Genomic DNA, 19,459 nt, shown 5'->3' on the forward strand with positions numbered 1-19,459 from the left:
CTCTGACCGCAAAACTGACGTGTTAAAGCAATAAAAGGAAAAACATCTGTGACTGTATTGTGCACGTTGAATGAAAGATGGAAACATACGCTTTCAGAATTTAATCACAATTTTAATTTGTAAATTTAATGCAGTATAAAACAACAACAACAACAACAGGAGATGAATTATTTGCAATTGTACAGGAGGGGCAGAATCACTCTGACACGGTAGAGTTCCTGACCTACAGAGGAGCTGGGGGCACAGGGGACTCCAGTCAGGCCAGCTTGGAGAAGTCTTCATAGGGAATACCCTCTATCTTTTTCCCCTTCATGTGACCCTGGAGGAGACATGCAAACATGACACCATTTTCTCTACACTAAAAACCACTATTTTCATGCAACGTATATACAACAAACACACAGGGATGTACAACTATTGCACTGTTGTGACCAGTATAAGGCTGCAACCAAGGAGTATTTTGACAGTTGACTAATCATCGCCTATTAATCTCCCTGGAAGGAGTCTTTGCTGCACTCTACTGGAAGGCGGTAGTACTGCACAGCTAGGAAGGAAGGAAAACGTCCAAGTGCACCTGAAGATCAGTCTAAAGATCTTTTCTAAATTCTTTGAGCAGGTCAAATTTCCCCTCAAAAATTGTGAACTGTAAAAAAAAAAAAAAAAGTGTCAATACAGTTAAGAGTCTCACCGAGTCAAGCAGAAGAGTAGCTGAGAACGTCTTCTCGTTGATGCCCTCCAGCACAGCTTCTGTGTTTCTGTATGACCCATTCACAATCAAAATCCTCTTTCCTGTAGATACAGAAACAAGCTTGGGTTTCATTTTCCTTTTTTTGTGTGCAGCTAGGAATTATGGCCCCCATTGAAATATAACTAGCCCCATTATTATTATTTATTTTTCTTTTAAACTATTAATACTGAAGGAAATTGCTTCTCTGTATTTAATCATCACCCTTGGTGAGCATTGGGCAGCCATGACAGGCTCCTGGGGAGCAGTGTGTGGGGGCGGTACTTTGCTCAGTGGCACCTTGGCGATTCGGGATTTGAACCGGCAACCTTCTGATTATGGGGCCGCTTCCTTTACCGCTAGGCCATCACTCCCCCAATATACATATATATTACAATATATAGATAGCGAACAAAAGCATTGCTTATTGTTTCAACCATTGCCCTCTTAGCAAAATGTGGGAATGGATGGTGACATGCTGCTTACCTGGTGCTGGTATAACCGTTTCCAGGTGACTCTGGTCCAGTTTCAGTTTGTCTCCCGAGTCAATGAGCCTTACAATAGCTGTGTATTTGTCCCGGACCTCCTGTAAACCACATACAGACAGACAATTCACACCACTGCAAGAGATTGTGTGTGTGAGTGTGTGTGTGTGTGTGTATGTGCCCATTACCTTAATCACTGCTTTCTTCTTGTAGTACTTTTCCCCCAGTTTCTTGGTGATGACTTTGACAACAATGTCTGGGTGGAGCCAGTGATCTAACTTCACAGATTTTCTCTTCTGTTCCTCCATCTGTAAACCATCAAGAGGAAGATCAGTGGCTCCTCCCAGCCAATTTAAAACCTTGGAAAAGGAATCCCATACCTCAATGATCTCTTCCAGGGCAGATTTCTTTTTCTTGTCTTTTGAATCAGCACTGTGAGAGGATTCCTTCCTCTTAACTGACTTTAAAGCACTGGGGCCTAGAGAAGGACTGAGAGACGAATGTGTGTTTAGCTCCCAATGTGGTCTGAATAAAAACATCCATAATATATGTGTGCTGAGTAAAGCCTTACGCCGCTTTGGAAGGACCAGCTATGGCACCCATGTTAAATAAAACTGTAGAGGCAGACACAAAACGTAGGAAAATCAACAGTGATGATTTTTACGTGAAAATATCACTAATATAGATTCACTTTTTCACCACATTACACAATGAAATTAAAAAGTCTCTGTTATCCTTGTTTTCTGAGCAGCATATAGTTTTCAATCTGTAGGCTTGTAGGAGACCCTTGCACAGTATTGTACATGTTACTGTGTGTGTGAAAATGTGTAAGGGTATAATCTGACCAAATTAGCCACATTAGTGGGATTTTACCTTTCTCCTCCTCATTTTCTCGCTTTAATTCAGTGTAAACTGGATCCTCCTGTAAATTAAAGGGAAATCATATGAAGTTCTATATATTAATAGTAACTATAACAATAAACAACTTTTGACAGAAACTGTGTATACAACAAAACTCTCAAAGTAATAGCAACTGTTAGTGGTATGTCTTCAGTTCTCCGTAGTATTAAACAACACAATGCATGTGACAGAAGGTCAGGTTTGTGAGAATTTTGGTGTGAAGAGTCTATTGGTAGCTAGCTATAAAACTACGGCAGATATTCGATTAATTTCTGATTAGTTTAGACCAATCCTTACATTCTACGTGGCCCTGTGGCATTGGAAGATAAATTATAAAAATTAGAGATATTTTAACTTGTATTAATGTAAAATAATGGCAATCTAAAATGAATGATTTTAGTACCAGTTTTGATCATTTCATGTATTGAATGTATTTATAGTCAGTCATTCTAGCACTGTTTAGATGCTGTTTATACTAAAAGGTATAGATTTAGTGTTTTAGCCTAACATTTGTTACAGAATATAATCTATATGGTAGTTATTAATTAAGGTCAGATGTTCATACATTGCAACTTCTGTCCAGAACTTTTTTTGTTTGTATTGTTAGGTGTGCTAGGAACATAAAAAAAAAAAAATAAAAAAATCACATTCACATCGCATTATGTTCACCACACAAATAGGGTAAATAAAACAACATGGACCCATACCTCTGGTTCTTTGCCCGCTCGGCCTCGACGGACCTGCTCCTCTATGAACTTGGCACTTCGCTCCTCATCATCCAGGTCCTGTTTCTTCTTCCTCTCCAGCTCCTCCTGTCTCCGGATTGTTTCTGGGTCCCGGTCGATGTATTGCATGTACCAGCCTTTGGGCGTCTCATCAACTTTACAAAAACCTAGAAACACATGAAACACAGGAGTGTGAACGGACCGGCACAGCAGTACAAAATAGAGTGTGTGTGTGTGTGTGTGTGTGTGTGTGTGTGCGTGTGTGTGTGTGTGTGTGTGTGTGTGTGTGTGTGCAAGTGATTACATACCCTCTCTGCCCAGCCATTTGGTGAAATCTGTGAGTGTTTCCCATTGCGTGGAGTTCATATGGACATGTTCCCGGTGACTGATGTACTCATTATACACAATGTTGTTGTGCACTCGCTTAGTGCCTGTCAAGGAAGGTTAGATCAAAGTTAATTAGAAACATTTTCCTTTTCCTCACACACACACTTCACTATTGGATTCTCTCCAACACCTTAAATTGGACAACGGGCGGATTCCAGTGTTCCCGAAGGTTTATGCTGAACACTTTTTTTATAATTCACTCATTTTAATGAGCAGCTCATGAAGCGGCTTTTAATGATGATTTAATGATGAGCGGCCATGAAGGTAAAAAGATTCAACTCTGAAACGTCACTCCTGCTGCAGAAATACTAAATATGTTTTTTGTGTTGGATTCTTCAAAATGGCTCCATCTTAGTCTCCACAAAGTAGGTGCATCCGCACATTTGACTGGTACTGTGAGTGTGTTTCATATCAATGGTCTCTTTGTCATTCAAAATGCTGAATATCTAAACCACCCTGCCTTCCACTCTATTTGATATTGCTGGATTATGTTTTTCAATCTGAAACATCATGCCTCCCTATATCTCCTAATTTTCATTTGTTGGAATGAAAAGTGTGTAGAATATAATGTAATCAATTCTGAGGGTTTGTTCCAAATTAGCTGAAAAAAACATTGGTGTTTGTACACTGCTAAAGACTTTGCATTTTAGTGCATGCACTCAGTCCAAATACTTATGTTGTCCAGGTACGTGACAGGAGGCAGCACATCAGGGTCTATAATCCAGTCTTTTGTGTAAAACAGGCATCAAAACTATGAATGGACACATGTGGAGTTATGTACTTAACAAAAAGTGGAGACCTGGCCTTCACAGTCACCGGACCTGAACCCAATCCAGATGGTTTGGGGTGAGCTGGACCCCAAAAGGTGCTAAACACCTCGGGGAACTCCTTCAAGACTGTTGGAAAACCATTTCAGGTGACGACCTCTTGAAGCTCATCGAGAGAATGCCAAGAGTGTGCAAAGCAGAGCAAAGGGCGGCAATTTTGAAGAAACTAGAATATAAAACATGTTTTCAGTTATTTCATCTTTTTGTGTTAAGTACATAACTCCACATGTGTTCATTCATAGTTTTGATGCCTTCAGTGAGAATCTACCAACGTAAATGGTCATGAAAATAAAGAAAACACATTGAATGAGGTGTGTCCAAACTTTTGGTCTGTACTGTACATGTAATACATTATTTAATTGTAAAGTGAAGTGATTGTCACATGTGATACACAGCAGCACAGCACACGATGCACACAGTGAAATTTGTCCTCTGTATTTAACCCATCACCCTGAGTGAGCAGTGGGCAGCAGTGGACAGGCGCCCGGGGAGCAGTGTGTGGGGACGGTGCTTTGCTCAGTGGCACCTCAGTGGCACCTTGGCAGATCGGGATTTGAACCGGCAACCTTCTGATTACGGGGCCGCTTCCTTATCCGCTAGGCCACCACTGCCCCTCAATTGCACCTCAATTGAATTCTTCACAACTAATTAATAAAACAAAAAGGCAATCAGACAGAACGGATTTCACACATGAGCGTGCGATTGATGCTGAAAGTTGCCATTACACACAGAGCTGTTTTCGGCCACGTAAATAACTCACCGAAACGTCTTCGGAGCAGCTCCAAAAAGTCACTCTTGAATTCCCTGCGGAGCAGAACAACACACACGTCACAGGCGTGTTCCAATTGCCATTCTAAACACTCCAGTTGTCCCCTTGAAACACGACTCACTCTGAAAAGTAGTCCATGAACCGGTTTGGGTTTTCAGAGGCCAGAAGCAGCTGCCTCTGGTGAGACTCGGACATGCAGTGGCACTTGAACCCATTCTGGAAGCAGGAAGCAGGCACCGTGGATTAGGTCTACAGTTCTACATTTACATTTGCTGCATTTATCAGACACCCTTATCCAGAGCGACCTACAATCAGTAGTTATATGGACAGTCCCCCCCTGGAGACACTCAGGGTTAAGTGTCTTGCTCAGGGACACAATGGTAGTAAGTGGAGTTTGAACCTGGGTCTTCTGGTTCATAGGCGAGTGTGTTACCCACTAGGTGACTATCACCAACAGCCCAGTTCGCTAGATCAATAGGCGCCGGACGATTTTCGACCATTCGGTCCATTATTCACATCATAGGTCATGACGGATCGTTCTCACCTCATCTCGACACTGCTTCTGGCACATCTGGCAGTACCACCGCAACTTCTGCAAACCCTTAGCCTTTATCCTATTGCCGATCGCTTTTGGACTCAAGAAGTCTGCCTTTCCCATCTTTCACGCGGACGATATACCTAAATATACTTTTAATAAAAAACAACAACAAAGAAACCTCAACGTTTCACTGTTTAGCGGCTTCGCGTGTGTTGTTTTTACTTCTTTCTACAGGAAGCGGCACCTAACCACGCTCCCGCGTACCGCGTCATCGGTTTGCGTGACCTTTGTAATATCGCGATGAAGAGCGAGAATCTCGGCGACCGCTTTGCTATTTGCGCACGCGCAGTTCGCCTCGTCTGACCTTCATAGACGCGAACATGTTCGCCCGGAGCAGCGCGGCGGTGTTCCTCCCGCAATGGTATATATATTTTAATTACCGAACTCTGATGCGCGTTAACGACGCGTTGGTCGCGCACTTGTGTCTGGAGCTTTGTCTTCGAATTTTTAATTATAAGCGTTTGAGGTTTTGGGTAAAAAGCTACCAAGGACGCGCGTCACCCGTAGGCCTGTGCTCGCCGGGTGCGAGTTCGAACGAACGGGGAAGGAAATCTGTCACACGGGCCGTATGCCTGGATGGATGGAAAGCAACGCGTTTGTGAAACGTTCGCCGAATGTTGGATTAACTTTAGTGGTTTTTACTGTTCCCTTAGCAGGCCTTGTCGCTGCCGTGCGTAATAGCCGCGTAGCCCGGTGCACGTTTGCTAGTTTGTGTTAATCTCCAGGCTGTTGATGGTATTTGCGTGAATTCTACCGTGTGTTCTTTCCTGTGAAAGTGTCCCTGGTTCTCAAGTTGTGAAATGAACGCTTTTTGTTTGCAGCGGGCAGGTCAGGAACATGGCTACCTTGAAGGACAGTAAGTAATTTTCTTTTTTTTTTTTTTTTTTATTTAGTATTGTCATTTACATCTGGTATTGCTTGGTTTCTCTTCAGTGTAATACTGCATACTGATCCTGGGTTTGCGTGCACGTTTTAATGCTCCTGTTGTTTCTGCTAGTCACCATCAGGTTGAAGTCAGTCAAGAACATCCAGAAGATCACCAAGTCCATGAAAATGGTGGCTGCCGCAAAGTATTCCAGGGCTGAGCGGTCTCTGAAGCCCGCCCGCGTCTATGGCACTGGTGCTCTTGGTAGGTCCTATGTTTCTGGATTCGTAATTCTAAATTAAGAAACGTTTGAAAACTCACTTGTTTTAAAAGTATTTCAAACGAGTCTAGCACTTAACAATTCCCTAGCATGTTCTATTCTTGACAAGTTAGGTCTCATAGTTTTTTGACTCGCAATCTATGGAAACCAAACAAGAATTTCTGGTGTCTTCTCCTTGTAAGTCGCTTTGGATAAAAGCATCTGCCAAGTAAAAGTAAATGATTTAAAGTCGAACGGCAGCCAACGTGTTTTTGGTTTTTTGTCTTTCTGCTCCAAAGCCCTGTACGAGAAGGCTGACATCAAGGCCCCCGAGGACAAGAACAAGCACTTGATCATTGGCGTGTCCTCTGACCGTGGTCTGTGCGGCGCCATCCACTCCAGTGTGGCCAAAACCATAAAGGGAGAGATCGCCAAACTGACTGGTGCAGGCAAAGAGGTGATGGTTGTCAACATCGGGGACAAGCTGCGGGGTCTGCTTTACAGGTATACTCTCTTTAATGAGTGTGTGTGTATATATGTGTGTGGCTGTGTGTGCTTATAAATTCTTAAGATTAGTTCTTATGTACACCTCCATGTAAGCAGCAAAATGAAACTTTATTTGTGTAAAGTCTGCCATCAGATTAGTATTTAAGACAATTACTGCCATTAATTGCAGTCTCCTTATAGGACTTGGCAGATTTGACCCTGGTTGGCGTGTCCTATAGATTTACACAGGAATGGTTCATATGTAATAATATTTGTGGTTCATATTGCAATTTTTAGTGCTCATGGATTTTAATTTTCTCATTAGGACACATGGCAAACACATTCTGATCAACTGCAAGGAGGTCGGCCGTAAACCCCCCACTTTCGCTGATGCGTCCATCATTGCAACTGAACTCCTGAACTCTGGTTATGAGTTTGACCAGGGCAGCATCATCTACAACAGATTCAGGTAACTGAGGTATCCCTTCGAGCTGGTTTCCATGTTAGTGTTCAAATGCACAAAGAAATGCTCTGATTTAAATTTTGTCTGAGATTGAAAATATAGCCTTCAGACTGACTGGTCTATGCTCAATCTGTCTGATCAAGCTGACTATCATCCGATTTTCGATCCCTTGCTGATTGATTGGTGCATCCCTATGAAATTAGTTAAAGTGTAGTTAAACTGGATCCAATTTTTTTTGCATTAGGTCTGTCATTTCCTACAAGACCGATGAGAAACCCCTATTTTCCATGGAAACAGTTGCAAATTCAGGTACGCTGAATACTCTGTATGTTAGCATGTTAAAGTATGTCGAGTTTCATTTGCTTTTTGTTTCGTGTGCTTTAGAGAACATGGGCATCTATGATGACATCGATGCTGATGTGCTGAGGAACTACCAGGAGTTTGCTCTCGTCAACGTCATCTACTTTGGGCTGAAGGAGTCTACCACCAGCGAGCAGAGTGCAAGGATGACTGCCATGGACAGCGCCAGCAAGAATGCCTGTGAGTCACATTATTGTTCAGTAAATTAACAAAATTGATGTACAATTGCATTAATCTAAATAGTCTTTTTTTTTTTTTTTTTTTTTTTTTTTTTTAAATTGGTCTTATGAAGTTTGTCTGTATTCCTGGACATTTTTTGGTTTTGATTTATTCCTCTGGATTCTTCCACAGCCGAGATGATTGACAAGCTGACCTTGACCTTTAACCGAACCCGCCAGGCTGTCATCACCAAGGAGCTCATTGAGATCATCTCTGGTGCTGCAGCTCTGTGAGTGCACAGACACACGGCCATGTCCCATACATGTGCTCTTTTCCTTTTACTGATGTTTTGGTACATAGTGGCAGTGTGATTTATTGCCCCCTGGCAGAATGCACTGTGGAAATCCACTTCTTTTTCTTCTGTGGATCAGACAATACGGCATATCCCACACAAATTATGTAGCTGATTTTAATCATTGTTTTTGTGTTGTCCAACATAATATTATTTGGTCAATTCTCTAATGCTACATGTTTCTTTCAACCTCTCTTACATTCATCCAGGAACTGATTGGTGGGTATCTGAGAGGTAACATACAGTAGAGTACATTATAGTAGTAGACTTGAATAGGAGGGTGGAGGCAGAAGTAAAGGTGTGGAGTTTGTGTAGATATATATTTTTGTGTGTGTGTTTTATGTATGGGGTGCTATGAGTGCCAAAGTTACATAGATAAATGCATCAGTAATAAAATTCAATCAAATGGAAATTAAAACATAATTAATTGATTGATTCAGTATGGCATGAATGTCGTATTTAAATATTTCACAATTTATTTTATTTTGATTCAGTCAAATCATTGTCCGTTGAGCCCCTTTAAAATAAGTGGGTGGGAAAAACACTGATCTAGCATGACACTTTTTATGATTTTAATTACTGATGTATTTATCTATTTAATTTTGCCAGATTTAGTACTCTGTATCCAACAGCCGCTTTTGAGCTATGGATTTCTGGAGACAATATAAACACCCTGTTTATCATTCTTCTGAAAACCATTTTCTATTTCTCATTGAAGCCTTAAGTGATGATTTTTTTTATTTTTTTAAGCTTTGCCACTGTATCAATACCGTACTTCACATGAAATATGGACACTTATCTTATGATCAACCGTTGTTGCTCTGCATTTTTTTTGTAAAAACCTTGTATGAATGAAACATGTGCCTGTCAGCAGCGTATTTTATCCTGAAGCCTCACCTCGCTACTTCGGTGAATAATGAATTTGGCGGACATTCGAGGGGTTCATCTTCTCCGTTGTTATCTCTCATTTATTACCTTTGTTGAAATCTAGTCATGTGTTAATTGGTTATTGTAATTAATTATGAAGTGATTGAAATTTGTGCCATGATCAGCCCTTTACTTCCAAAGAACTTTGTAAAATAACGTTCATATGATCTATAGCCTAATGCATAACACTCGGTCAATAACTATTTAATATATTTTGGTGTGTAAAATAGTTTAAAAACCTCACATTTACAGTTTTGAAATTTCCTGCTTATGGATTTTGGAATGCCTTTTCTGTGTATATTGTCCCGCCCTGTTCTCCTCAAACTTCCTGCAGTTAAGTTCACACAGTTCTCTTGGTTTTAAGTGTTGGAAGAAAGTATAGCTGCCTTTTCATCGTCTTGGGCAGGGAAGTGTGTATCAGTAGCCAGTCTAATCAGTCCCACCAGATATGCAGTTGCAGCTTTTTAAACCTACCATGAGATGGAGGCTAATGTGGTAGATTGGACCCGGTTTAAGTTTATGTGATGGACACTTGTAATTGCAAACAGAGGGTGGTGGGTTTTTTTTTTAAATAGCTGTATGCCTCTAACGGAGTCTTTCCTTCTCTTTCCAGATAAGTGGGACCGCCAGTCTGCCGTCTGTGTGGCTCCGGTGCACAGTCCTTCAGTACTTCAGTCTACTGGCGTCAAGAGTGTATGGACCTTCGCGCTTCTATTTGTAAAATAGCTACTTAAATAAACCTCTTACAGAGAACCCTCACTGTTGGTGTCCTGACTCTTCACCACTGGGTGAAATTTATGTTTTATGAAAATAGAATTCCATTTAGGGCTGCGCTAAAGTGAATAAATGTCTCTCCACCATAAACTGTTTGATTTGGTTTTGTTTTGGTTTGATTTTTTTTCAGAGATTAAGATTCATTTGATGGGGTGGTGGTGGTTCTCCTTTAGCTTAGAGTTTCAAAAGGTTAACACGTTTTCTCATATACCCACACAAACACAATACCCCTTGAAATGAAGATGTTGGCGTCTAGCGGCACACGCTAATGGGTAAATCCTCCCATTAAGCAACTAAAGGGAGTTCTAATACCAGGCAGTCCCCTTGACCTGTGATCTGCCCATATTATGTTACACACAACTGATTACCTCCTGCAACACTTCGCCATGCCACTTCCTCTTCTCTTTTATTTGCTAATCGCGTAAGTGCCAGATCCTCTGGGATAGATCTGGTGAAACGACAACCATTTCTTTATTAAGCACCGCAGGTGTGGCCGCATGAGGATCGAATTCGGCGTAAGCCCAGAGAGGGTAGTATATCTGCGTCTGTATCAGAAGGTGACCACCGGGGTCAGTGAGCGCAGCCTAGTGAATGAGGCTCCTCCTCCACTCTCACTAATAAATGAATGCCGCCCAGGCCGCGTGTTTATTTGACCAGTTGGCAGGTCGTTAATTATTCAATCAAGCGGTCACCAGACGCTGCAATCTGAAGTTGGAGTCGTGTTGGGTGCGTAAGTCCGGGAAACTTTATCCAGAGAAGGCACCAACATGATCCTCTCTAAACTGAGTTGGGATATAATCTTCTACCAAAAAAAAAAAAAAAAACACTCATATCTGACTAAGTGGTGAAACAACACTGAAAGTTCATAAATGGAGAGAAAAATATATTTATTTGACAGCGCAATCCATTGTGTGGTTTGGGAACCTCTGGAAGCTGAACTCCATTCAGCAGGACACATTTGTACTATGAAATGAATTTTGCTCAATTATAAAGCAGGTCTGAAACAAACAAACAACAAAAAAAAAAGTCTTTCAGACAACCCAATAGCTAAACAATACATTCATATCTGATCATACAGAAGATAAAACTGTAAAAGGTGAAAAAATCTAATTCCACAAACTTGGCTGCCGAAGAATAGAATAATATAATTTTTTTGTAAAAATCTCCAAAACCTTTAACTTGGAATTATCCGTACATTATGAGATACTGAATTTAAATGCTTCGCTTTAAAAATTATAACTACTTATTTCACTACTGATGAAACACAACATTAACAGGCACTATTAAACTGTTCAATTTAAATGTTAAATTCGTGTCATATTCCAATATAATTGGATCGTTTAACGCTTCTTTAATGCGTAGAATATGATTTCACGCATATTATTCTAATAATACAGGGTGGTAGTAGCCTAGTGGGTAACACACTCTCCTATGAACCAGGAGACCCAGGTTCAAATCCCACTTACTACCATTGTGTCCCTGAGCAAGACACTTATTCCTAAGTTGGTCCGGGGGGGACTGTCCCTGTAACTACTGGTCGCTCTGGATAAGGGCGTCTGATAAATGCTGTAAATTTAAAACTAATAACACTGTTATTACTGTTAAAAAGTCACGCATTCTTCCTGTGACGGGCAGCGTTTCTAGTCCGAATAAACGATTAGCGCACATTCGATCGGCTACGCAGGGTTCAAACGGGGATCGATCGATTCGCTCGGCGATCGTTTACTACGCCGAGTGAACATGGCGGGTTGTACAAAAGCGCCAAACAGACCGTTCTTGTAAATGAGTCAAAAACAAAAGCGATCGGCTTGTTTCGCAGCCCGCCTCCCGGACATTCTTGCACCGGCGGGATGAAGGGCGACACCCGGGAGCGGAAGTAAGGGGATAAAGGCGGCCTAAAGCGGCCCGGAGATATGTGCGAGAGCTACGCCCGCTCGGTGCTGCGGGTCGCGCTGGCGCAGATCTGCCAGGTCCTGGGCTGGGACGCCATGCAGATCAGCGCCTGCGACCTGCTGTCCGACGTCCTGGACCGATACCTCCAGCAGCTGGCCACGCAGTGCCACCGCAACGCCGAGCTGCGTGAGTACCGCGTCGGGTCCCACGTGTTTGGTGCCAAGCGCCTCCCCCCTCCAACATCCGCGCAGCCTGTTGATCACATGAGGCTTTATTTGCAAGCGCTCTGGCTACAATTGCACTATGCAGTGTGTAACCTCGGGTCTCAGTAGCTCCCCCTTTTCCGTTGTGTCTCATTATGTCATTATAATGATGAGATATGGAGAAGGTCTTGGAGAAAATGTTACTACTTGAAAGTGAAAGTGAAGTGGTTGTCATTGCGAAACACTGCGGCACGGCACACGGTGACAGAACGAAATGTGTCCTCAGCTTTTAACCATCACCCTTGGTGAGCAGTGGGCAGCCATGACAGGCACCCGATTAGCAGTGTGTGGTGACGGCGCTCTGCTCAGTGGCACCAACCTTCTGATTACGAGGCCGCTTTCTTAACCGCTAGGCCACCACTACTTGCATCATTATTCGATGATTAGTTCGAATCCCGAGCCGCTTTTCATGGGTGCCCACTACTCACGGAGGGTGATGGTTAAATACAGAGGACACATTTCGTTGTGCACAGTGTGCTGTGCTGCAGTGTTTCACAATCACTTTCACTAAGTTTCAATGGTTCAGCCATTATTGATTGCAAATTACTTTGATGAGATAGTTGTCAAGATCATCAAGGTAAGAGAGACAATGATCAAATCTGTACTAATTGAAATGCTCAGATTCATACAAATTACTTTTTGTGATCCCGAGTATTGTGATTTTTTTTAATGTTGTGATTACTGTTTTAGTGATTGTTAGTACCCAGCAGAGGCATCAAATTAGATTTTCCTCTTCATCTTCAGATGGACGGACCATCCCGGAGTTGACAGACGTTGCTCAGGCTTTTGGGTGGCTCGGCGTCAGCCTGCCTGAACTCGAGGACTACGTCGGTCAGCTGGAGTCCACGGGCTTTCCTCAAGCCGTACATCTGTTCCCCATCAGCAAGAGCAGCGTGCTGCAGTTCCCCCCCCCGGGGGAGGAGCGGAGCGAGTGTATCCACGACTACATGCCCCCTCTCATCTCTCCACACGAAGGTAAGATGGAGTGGTGAGGTGCTTTCATTGTACTGTCTTAGTGCACAAGACCCTCATGGACATAATGTTACCTTAATATTGCTCACAGGCCGTTTAATCTTTTATCCCAAGGATATAATGTGCACCAATTTCAAGATATTGAGATGTCCTGTACCTTTTAAGTCTGATTGTAATGGAGACCTGAAGATCTCCCTGTGCAGGATAGCTGAGCGTTAATGTTAGCAGGGAAGTGGACAGCAATTGGAGGCAGACTTCATTTATTGAGATTGGGTAAAAAAAAAAACAGTTAAAAAAATATAAATAATAAAACGTAAGTCAACCGCAAATAAATTGGCAAATAAAACTCTGCTTCATCTCATCTCATCTCAATCTTCTCCTCTCTCCAGTCTAACAACTTGGGCCAGCCTTTATGGTCCTGGACCAAACCATTTATGAGAGACAATAAATGAACTATTTTTAGCATTAATTTAACATAAAAACAGTTCAGAATAAATCATATTATGAATTCATCAAATAATAAACATAAAAAGGAACTGTACACAGGTAACAGACCTTAGCTCTATTACACTGATACATAGAATTTAGAATAGAATGCCTTTTATTTGCATTTACATTTACAGCATTTACCAGACACCCTTTATCCAGAGTGACTTACAATCAGTAGTTACAGGGACAGTCCCCCCCTGGAGCAATTTAGGGTTAAGTGTCTTGATCAGGGACACAATGGAAGTAAGCGGGGTTTGAACCTGGGTCTTTTGGCTCATAGGCGAGTGTGTTACCCACTAGGCTACTACCACCCACTGTACCTACATGCCACTGAATGCATGTACAATGAGATCAAAAGCAACTTCTTTTAGTGCAGATATGTATGTGGACAGTAACACATTTACATTAAATCCATATATCTTCATTGATTTGACAGTTGATTTTTGTACAGTTTAGTTTTGTACGTCCCACTTGCTAAATGGAGCAACATGTTGCTCGTTAAACACCTACAACCATATCGAGGGTTCGAGGGACGTCTTTCTGAAATCAGGAACAGCGGGCGTGTGATTTGTTTTCTGTTAGTAAAGTGAGGAACTAACTTTGAAAATGAGGAACTGGCACTTTCCTCTCCACATTCTTGGCCTCCCTGTCTGATCATACAGAAGGCGTCTTAATACACATGTGTTAATACACAACCCACAGTGTTATATAGCATGGTGGCACAGCAAGAACAAACCCTTCAGCGTTGTCAAATGTCTTTTTTTTTTTTCACAGAATTTGTAAGAATTGCTCACCTTTGCTCAGTGGCACCTTGGCAGATCGGGATTCGAACCGGCAACCTTCTGATTACGGGGCCGCTTCCTTAACCGCTAGGCCCACCACTGTCCCTGTCCACCGTATGGACAGAGACTCAGCCGTCCTACGAATTGGACTGTTCAAACCTACTACATGCAGTATGTGCGTCTTACCAACGAGCAGACATCCATCAGTCCGCGCTCACACGTGAAAAATCCCGCCGCTTCTCGCCCTCCTGCCTGGGTCTTCAGCGTTTGTAACCCAATCTGTGCCCAGCAGCTTTGTGAGGGAGCAAGTGTGTGTTTGTGTGTCTGGCTACTGTGTGTGTGTGTGTGTGTGTGTGTCTGGGTCTGGCTGGCTCACTTCCTACCTGTCTATGACTGTGTGTAGTATTTTGGGGTAAAAAAAAAAAAAAAAGAAAGCGTGAGAGAGGGAGGGAGGGAGGTAGAGCATTTCCGCCAGACTATTGAGTTTTGGCCAGAAAAGCTTCAGACGGGAAATGCCTGCTCACCAGTCACACTGGCATGAAATAGATGCTCGGTTTCTCCCCCCCCCCCACCTCCACCTCTCCATTTCCCGGCGGCGTGGTATCATATCGGTGGGTCCTGGGGCTTTTGCCGGATGGAGTCTCAGGAATAGGGGAGCCGAGGAAAGTGTGTGTGTGTGTGTGTGAGGTATGGGAGAAGACATGATTAGGGGTGCTTTAAGGTCAGGCAGGAAAGTGGCCAACTGTGGGGTTCTCAGGATGTGTTTCTGAGGCGCTGGCGGGGATTTTGGGGAGGGTGGCAGACAGCCCAAGTGGACAATTTTTGGTGTGTGTGTGTGTGTGAGGGGGTGTTCCTCTGGTCCGGCGCTCCAGATTGGCAGGCAGGGCACGGGAGCTAACTGGGCCTGGAGCCAGAACCCAGCTGGGTGCCACTCAGTCAGGAAAAAGGACCTCTGTCTCTATCCTCCCCTCGCTCCCCCGCTCCCTCTCTCCTGTCAGTTCGGTGTCTCGTTACTGAGACACAAATGCGCCGCCGTCTTCCCTCAGACTGCGGCGCATCTCTGAAAGCCGCTCTCATCTCACCGGCGCGGTCTTGCTTTTGTGTCTCCGACTCTTGTGCAAAACAAATAGACATTTAAACCCCGTTTTCCTCAAACGGAGAGCCGACCATGAGCACGTGCAGTTCGCACGCCCGCCACCTGTGGGCGCTGTTTGATCATAAATACTGCAGAGCTGAACGCTCCTGGATCTCAGCGGCCCTCAAATGGACACACATTCCGCCTCTTGACTGGCTCGCCTGTGGTCAGTTGTCACAGTCGATGGAGTTTTCTTTACACTGTCCTGCGATCAGTATTTCATTTAGGGTCTCTTTAGGGTTGTATTTTTATATATAAATATGAAATCATGTGAGCTATCACGCAGTAAACATGACGTATACAATTTTATCATGAATTGGCAGAAGGCATTTATCACAAGCCCCTTATCCAGAGTGACTTACAATCAGTAGTTCCAGGGACAGTCCCCCAGGAGAAGTGTCTCGCTCTGGGTCTTCTGGCTCACATGCGACTGTGAATATTGTAATATTCGGTATGATGCGACCGTATCAAAAGTGTACGTGATGCATCAGACTTTAGTTGAACTCGGTTTATGCGGAATAAAGTCGGCATGTCTCTGTCTGAGTGTGTGTGTGTGTGTGTGTGTGTGTGTGTCCTGCAGGCCTTGCTTGTCTATTGTGCTCGTGCATGTTATTGTTTACTCCTGGGGGGGACGGGGAGCGCGATTGCATCTGAACACTGAAATTACAGCGATCAGCGCTCCTGATAGGGGCGCGCTATGCGAGGAGACACGTCTCCCGGCCCACCGCCGCACGGCCCTGCCGCCCCGTCCACCCGGGTGGACCACGGACGTGCCAGGCCGCAGGGGGCGCGCGGGTTCGAGAGTTTGATGATCTATATGTATCGGCGGGCCCTAACTGTCCCCTCATCGGACTTTTCATCCCCGTTTACGCCGTCCTTCAGCCCACAAGTGCAGTAATTACTGCCTTTGTGTGTGTGTGTGTGTGTGTGTGTGTGTGTCCGCTCCGTCTGTATTTGACTCGCCTCGTTATCAACTCTTTTCATTGCCTCACAAGGGTGTAAAATGATTAGAGCGGCAGGTGACAAAGCGCGGCGAGATTCGCCCAGTTTGCCGGTCTCTCTGGCGGATGTCAGGTGCCGTGTCGCCGCCGCCGCCGAAAAAGAAAGGATGAATATTAAAGGCGGCTCTTTTCTTCCGCGAGGCGCTCACGTCTTGTTCGGGGTCGGCGGAGGTTGGCGGGTGGTTCCGTCCTCCCGCCCGACGAAAAAGGGCCCATCTCTACTGATAATGCTCATTAGGCTCCGCCCCCTCTCCCTTCCTCTTGCGCTGACCTCGGCCCCCCTTCCACCCTTTTATTTGTCTTTCCCTCTCTTTCCCGCTGTCGGCCCGTTTTTTCCCCTGTTTCTCTCGGCGACACAGATCCTGAGGCGGTAAAGGCGGCATTATCGCCGCTCTCACTTATCTCAATACATTTCCCTCCCTTGCCGTGGGAGAGAGAGAGAGAGAGAGAGAGAGAGAGAGAGAGGGGCTATCTGCTCTTTGTAGCTTTCTGACTATTTATGTCGGACAAGGTCAGGATCGTTTAAACTTGGCCGACTTGCTCGAGACCCGCAGATAAGGACGGGATGAAAGGGAGGAGTGCGGGAGGAGGAGAAAGAGGGGGGGGGGGGGATCGATAGAAGGACGCAGATTTATACCTTCCCGCCGCAGGGTTTTTCGTTTTCTTCCTCCTCTGGCGTGGCGCGAGTGCCGGCGTTACTGTGCTCTGCTTGGCTCCAAATTCGCACCATCTGTCTTTTTTTTTTTTTTTTTTTTTTTTTTTTTTTTTTTTTTACACCAACTGACAGCAAGAAGGAGGGAGCGAGAGAAAGGGGACCATTTAAAATACAGTAGGGGCCTAAACGGCCCTCTTAACTCACCCTGATCAAATCAAGGGACAAATTAAAACATGATCAAATAAATCGCAGGGATCAGGGCTGCTGGACCTATGTGTAGCATAGGGTGCATCATGGGAAGATAGGAGGTAGAATAGAGCTGCCAACCAGCCTTGGAATCTGGTGTGTTAGTGTGTGTGTTTGTGTTTATGTAAGGTTAGGCTAAGGCATTTGTTTCATAGATACTAAAATATGTTCTGAAATATATGAATATGTGTGTCTGTCCTCACAAATACTGGAAAACAGCAGTATAAGTCAAAGTGGGGACATTTTTGCTGGTCCTTGGTATTCATTTCTGGCATTAATGTAACTTTTAGAAACAAATGACTAACCATTTGATAGGAAGGTTCATTTTAAGAGTAGAATTGAAAAGGACTTGTTGTATAAAAGTAGTTACACATTTATAATGCAAATGTTACACGGTTATTACAGGTCCTCCTGAACAACTGGTGTAACAAAGGAAAAACACGTGTGCGTTATATTCAGAGGGTATGAGTGCATTTGTAAGTCGGCACATTTGCTTGTGTGTGCATGAATGTTTCTGCGAGTGTGTGTGAGGGAGCCTTTGGTTACCTTGACTTGGGTGCATTTGTGCCTACGTGCATGTATGTGTGCTAATGAGGGCGCGGATGCGTTTGCGATCGTGTGTATGCGTGTGAACGCGTGTGTGTGATGCATCAGATCTTGGGTTACTGGCGTTCTGGCTCTATGATAAATGGCAGAGGCCAACCCCAGCGCCCTCAGACTGGCCCAGAGGAGAGGGTGTCACAACCACTTACCTTCCTGCTGTCCATCACCTGGCTCTGGGTGTGTGTGTGTCAGGTTAGTGTTTGCTCATTGGCACGTTATGATTGGCAGGTCTAGGATGGCTCCCTGCTGTACTAGACCAGGAATCCCCAGTCAGTGTTTCAGTGAGAGTGTGGATGGGTCTGAGTGTGTGTGGTTTGAAGGTGTGAATGTGTACGCGTTGGGTTGTGTGCACTGTGTGTACCCTGTGTGTGTGTGTGTGTGTATGGGCCCTCCTGAGTGGCAGGGTCAGCTGACCCAGGATCAGTCCTGTGGAGCGAGCCACCCTTTTCCTGCCCAAACTAACTCAAACCGTGTGTATGCGTGAGTGTGAAGGTGTGTGTGTGTGTGTGTGTGTGTGTGTGTGTACGCACACAGTCCCAGACCAAGTCTGCCTGTTCTCTGGTGTCATGCTCGCTCTGCTTTCTCCTCATTCATCTTTTTCCTTCTCCACCTCTACCCCTCTTCGCTGCTGGTTAATTTATTCTTCCTCTTATTGCACCCGTCCCGCTTCCCTCTGGTGTGTTTGCGATGCGCCGAAACTCTCAGATTAGTTGTGTAAGTGGCTAATAAGATCGATGGGTGATAATCGGAACCATTCCTGCCCGCATTTGGTAAAAAGAGCTCGAAGTCGGTCCTCCCCGAGACTGAGGCCTTTATTTCCCCCGATGTTATTGAAGGCGCTATTTTAAGAGCGGGAAGAGGTTTTTTTTATTTTTTTTATTTTCCTCCTCCTGTGAGGCGGATATCGGATATGCGGTGAATTAAAGATCAGGTATTTTACATATAAATGTTTTTATGACCCGACATGCAGGGGTTTTGCGTTTCTTTGTTATTTTTGTTGCGCGCACACAGACACACTCACACACACACACACACACACAAAGTGCACACATTTGGGAACATACATTTACTTAACTGTTCTACTTTCATTCAAAAGTAGTTGCGGTTAGGGAGGTTTTGACTGACAGATCGTCGGAAATCACACACACACACACACACACACACACACACAGATTCCAAGGTGAGTTTCCCAGCCTTAAGAGAGTGTAATTATACTATTATTCTTTTTCGGATCAAAGTGTGCGGTTCTCCTTGTTCTGGCCGGGCTTTTCTTTCTATTCGTTTTGCACTCTGCTGTGGGATTATTTTAATTTTTTTTTTCTCTGTACGACTTTTCTCGTTTTCTTTCTCTTTTCATTTT

At 44.1% G+C, this 19,459-nt stretch overlaps 3 protein-coding genes across 5 annotated transcripts in view; 2 read left to right on the forward strand and 1 right to left on the reverse strand.

The window, feature by feature from the left end:
* Positions 1–91: 91 nt before the first annotated feature.
* kin (Kin17 DNA and RNA binding protein) lies at positions 92–5,630 on the reverse strand. The gene is made up of 12 exons (XM_028955074.1): positions 5,362–5,630; positions 4,939–5,033; positions 4,809–4,852; positions 3,143–3,265; positions 2,817–3,001; positions 2,083–2,131; positions 1,781–1,823; positions 1,590–1,698; positions 1,398–1,517; positions 1,211–1,310; positions 689–789; positions 92–319 (listed from the first exon to the last, which is right to left on the reverse strand). Exons 1-12 carry the CDS (start codon positions 5,473–5,475, stop codon positions 257–259), a joined length of 1,146 nt encoding a protein of 381 aa, XP_028810907.1. The 5' UTR covers positions 5,476–5,630; the 3' UTR covers positions 92–256.
* Positions 5,631–5,687: 57 nt separating this feature from the next.
* On the forward strand, positions 5,688–10,150 carry atp5f1c (ATP synthase F1 subunit gamma). 3 transcript variants are annotated; one of them, XM_028954771.1, is made up of 10 exons: positions 5,688–5,776; positions 6,237–6,271; positions 6,413–6,544; positions 6,839–7,043; positions 7,351–7,494; positions 7,733–7,797; positions 7,873–8,028; positions 8,200–8,296; positions 8,569–8,578; positions 9,900–10,150. In XM_028954771.1, the coding sequence occupies exons 1-9, from the start codon at positions 5,736–5,738 to the stop codon at positions 8,573–8,575; spliced, it is 882 nt and encodes a 293-aa protein (XP_028810604.1). In that variant the 5' UTR covers positions 5,688–5,735; the 3' UTR covers positions 8,576–8,578; positions 9,900–10,150. The 3 variants fall into 3 exon arrangements, with proteins under 3 accessions (XP_028810604.1, XP_028810605.1, XP_028810606.1); XM_028954772.1 differs by lacking the exon at positions 8,569–8,578; XM_028954773.1 differs by lacking the exons at positions 8,569–8,578; positions 9,900–10,150 and having other exon boundaries at positions 8,200–8,300.
* A 1,642-nt stretch (positions 10,151–11,792) lies between these two features.
* The window catches only part of taf3 (TAF3 RNA polymerase II, TATA box binding protein (TBP)-associated facto), a 41,575-nt gene continuing 33,908 nt past the window's right edge, over positions 11,793–19,459 (forward strand). The window contains exons 1-2 of the mRNA XM_028955279.1: positions 11,793–12,139; positions 12,961–13,191. Of these exons, the coding sequence (XP_028811112.1) occupies positions 11,974–12,139; positions 12,961–13,191 (397 nt within the window). The 5' untranslated portion in view covers positions 11,793–11,973. The remainder of the gene's footprint in view (positions 12,140–12,960; positions 13,192–19,459) is intronic.

Source organism: Denticeps clupeoides, chromosome 15 (genome assembly GCF_900700375.1).
Source record: "Denticeps clupeoides chromosome 15, fDenClu1.1, whole genome shotgun sequence".
Classification (NCBI taxonomy): domain Eukaryota; kingdom Metazoa; phylum Chordata; class Actinopteri; order Clupeiformes; family Denticipitidae; genus Denticeps; species Denticeps clupeoides.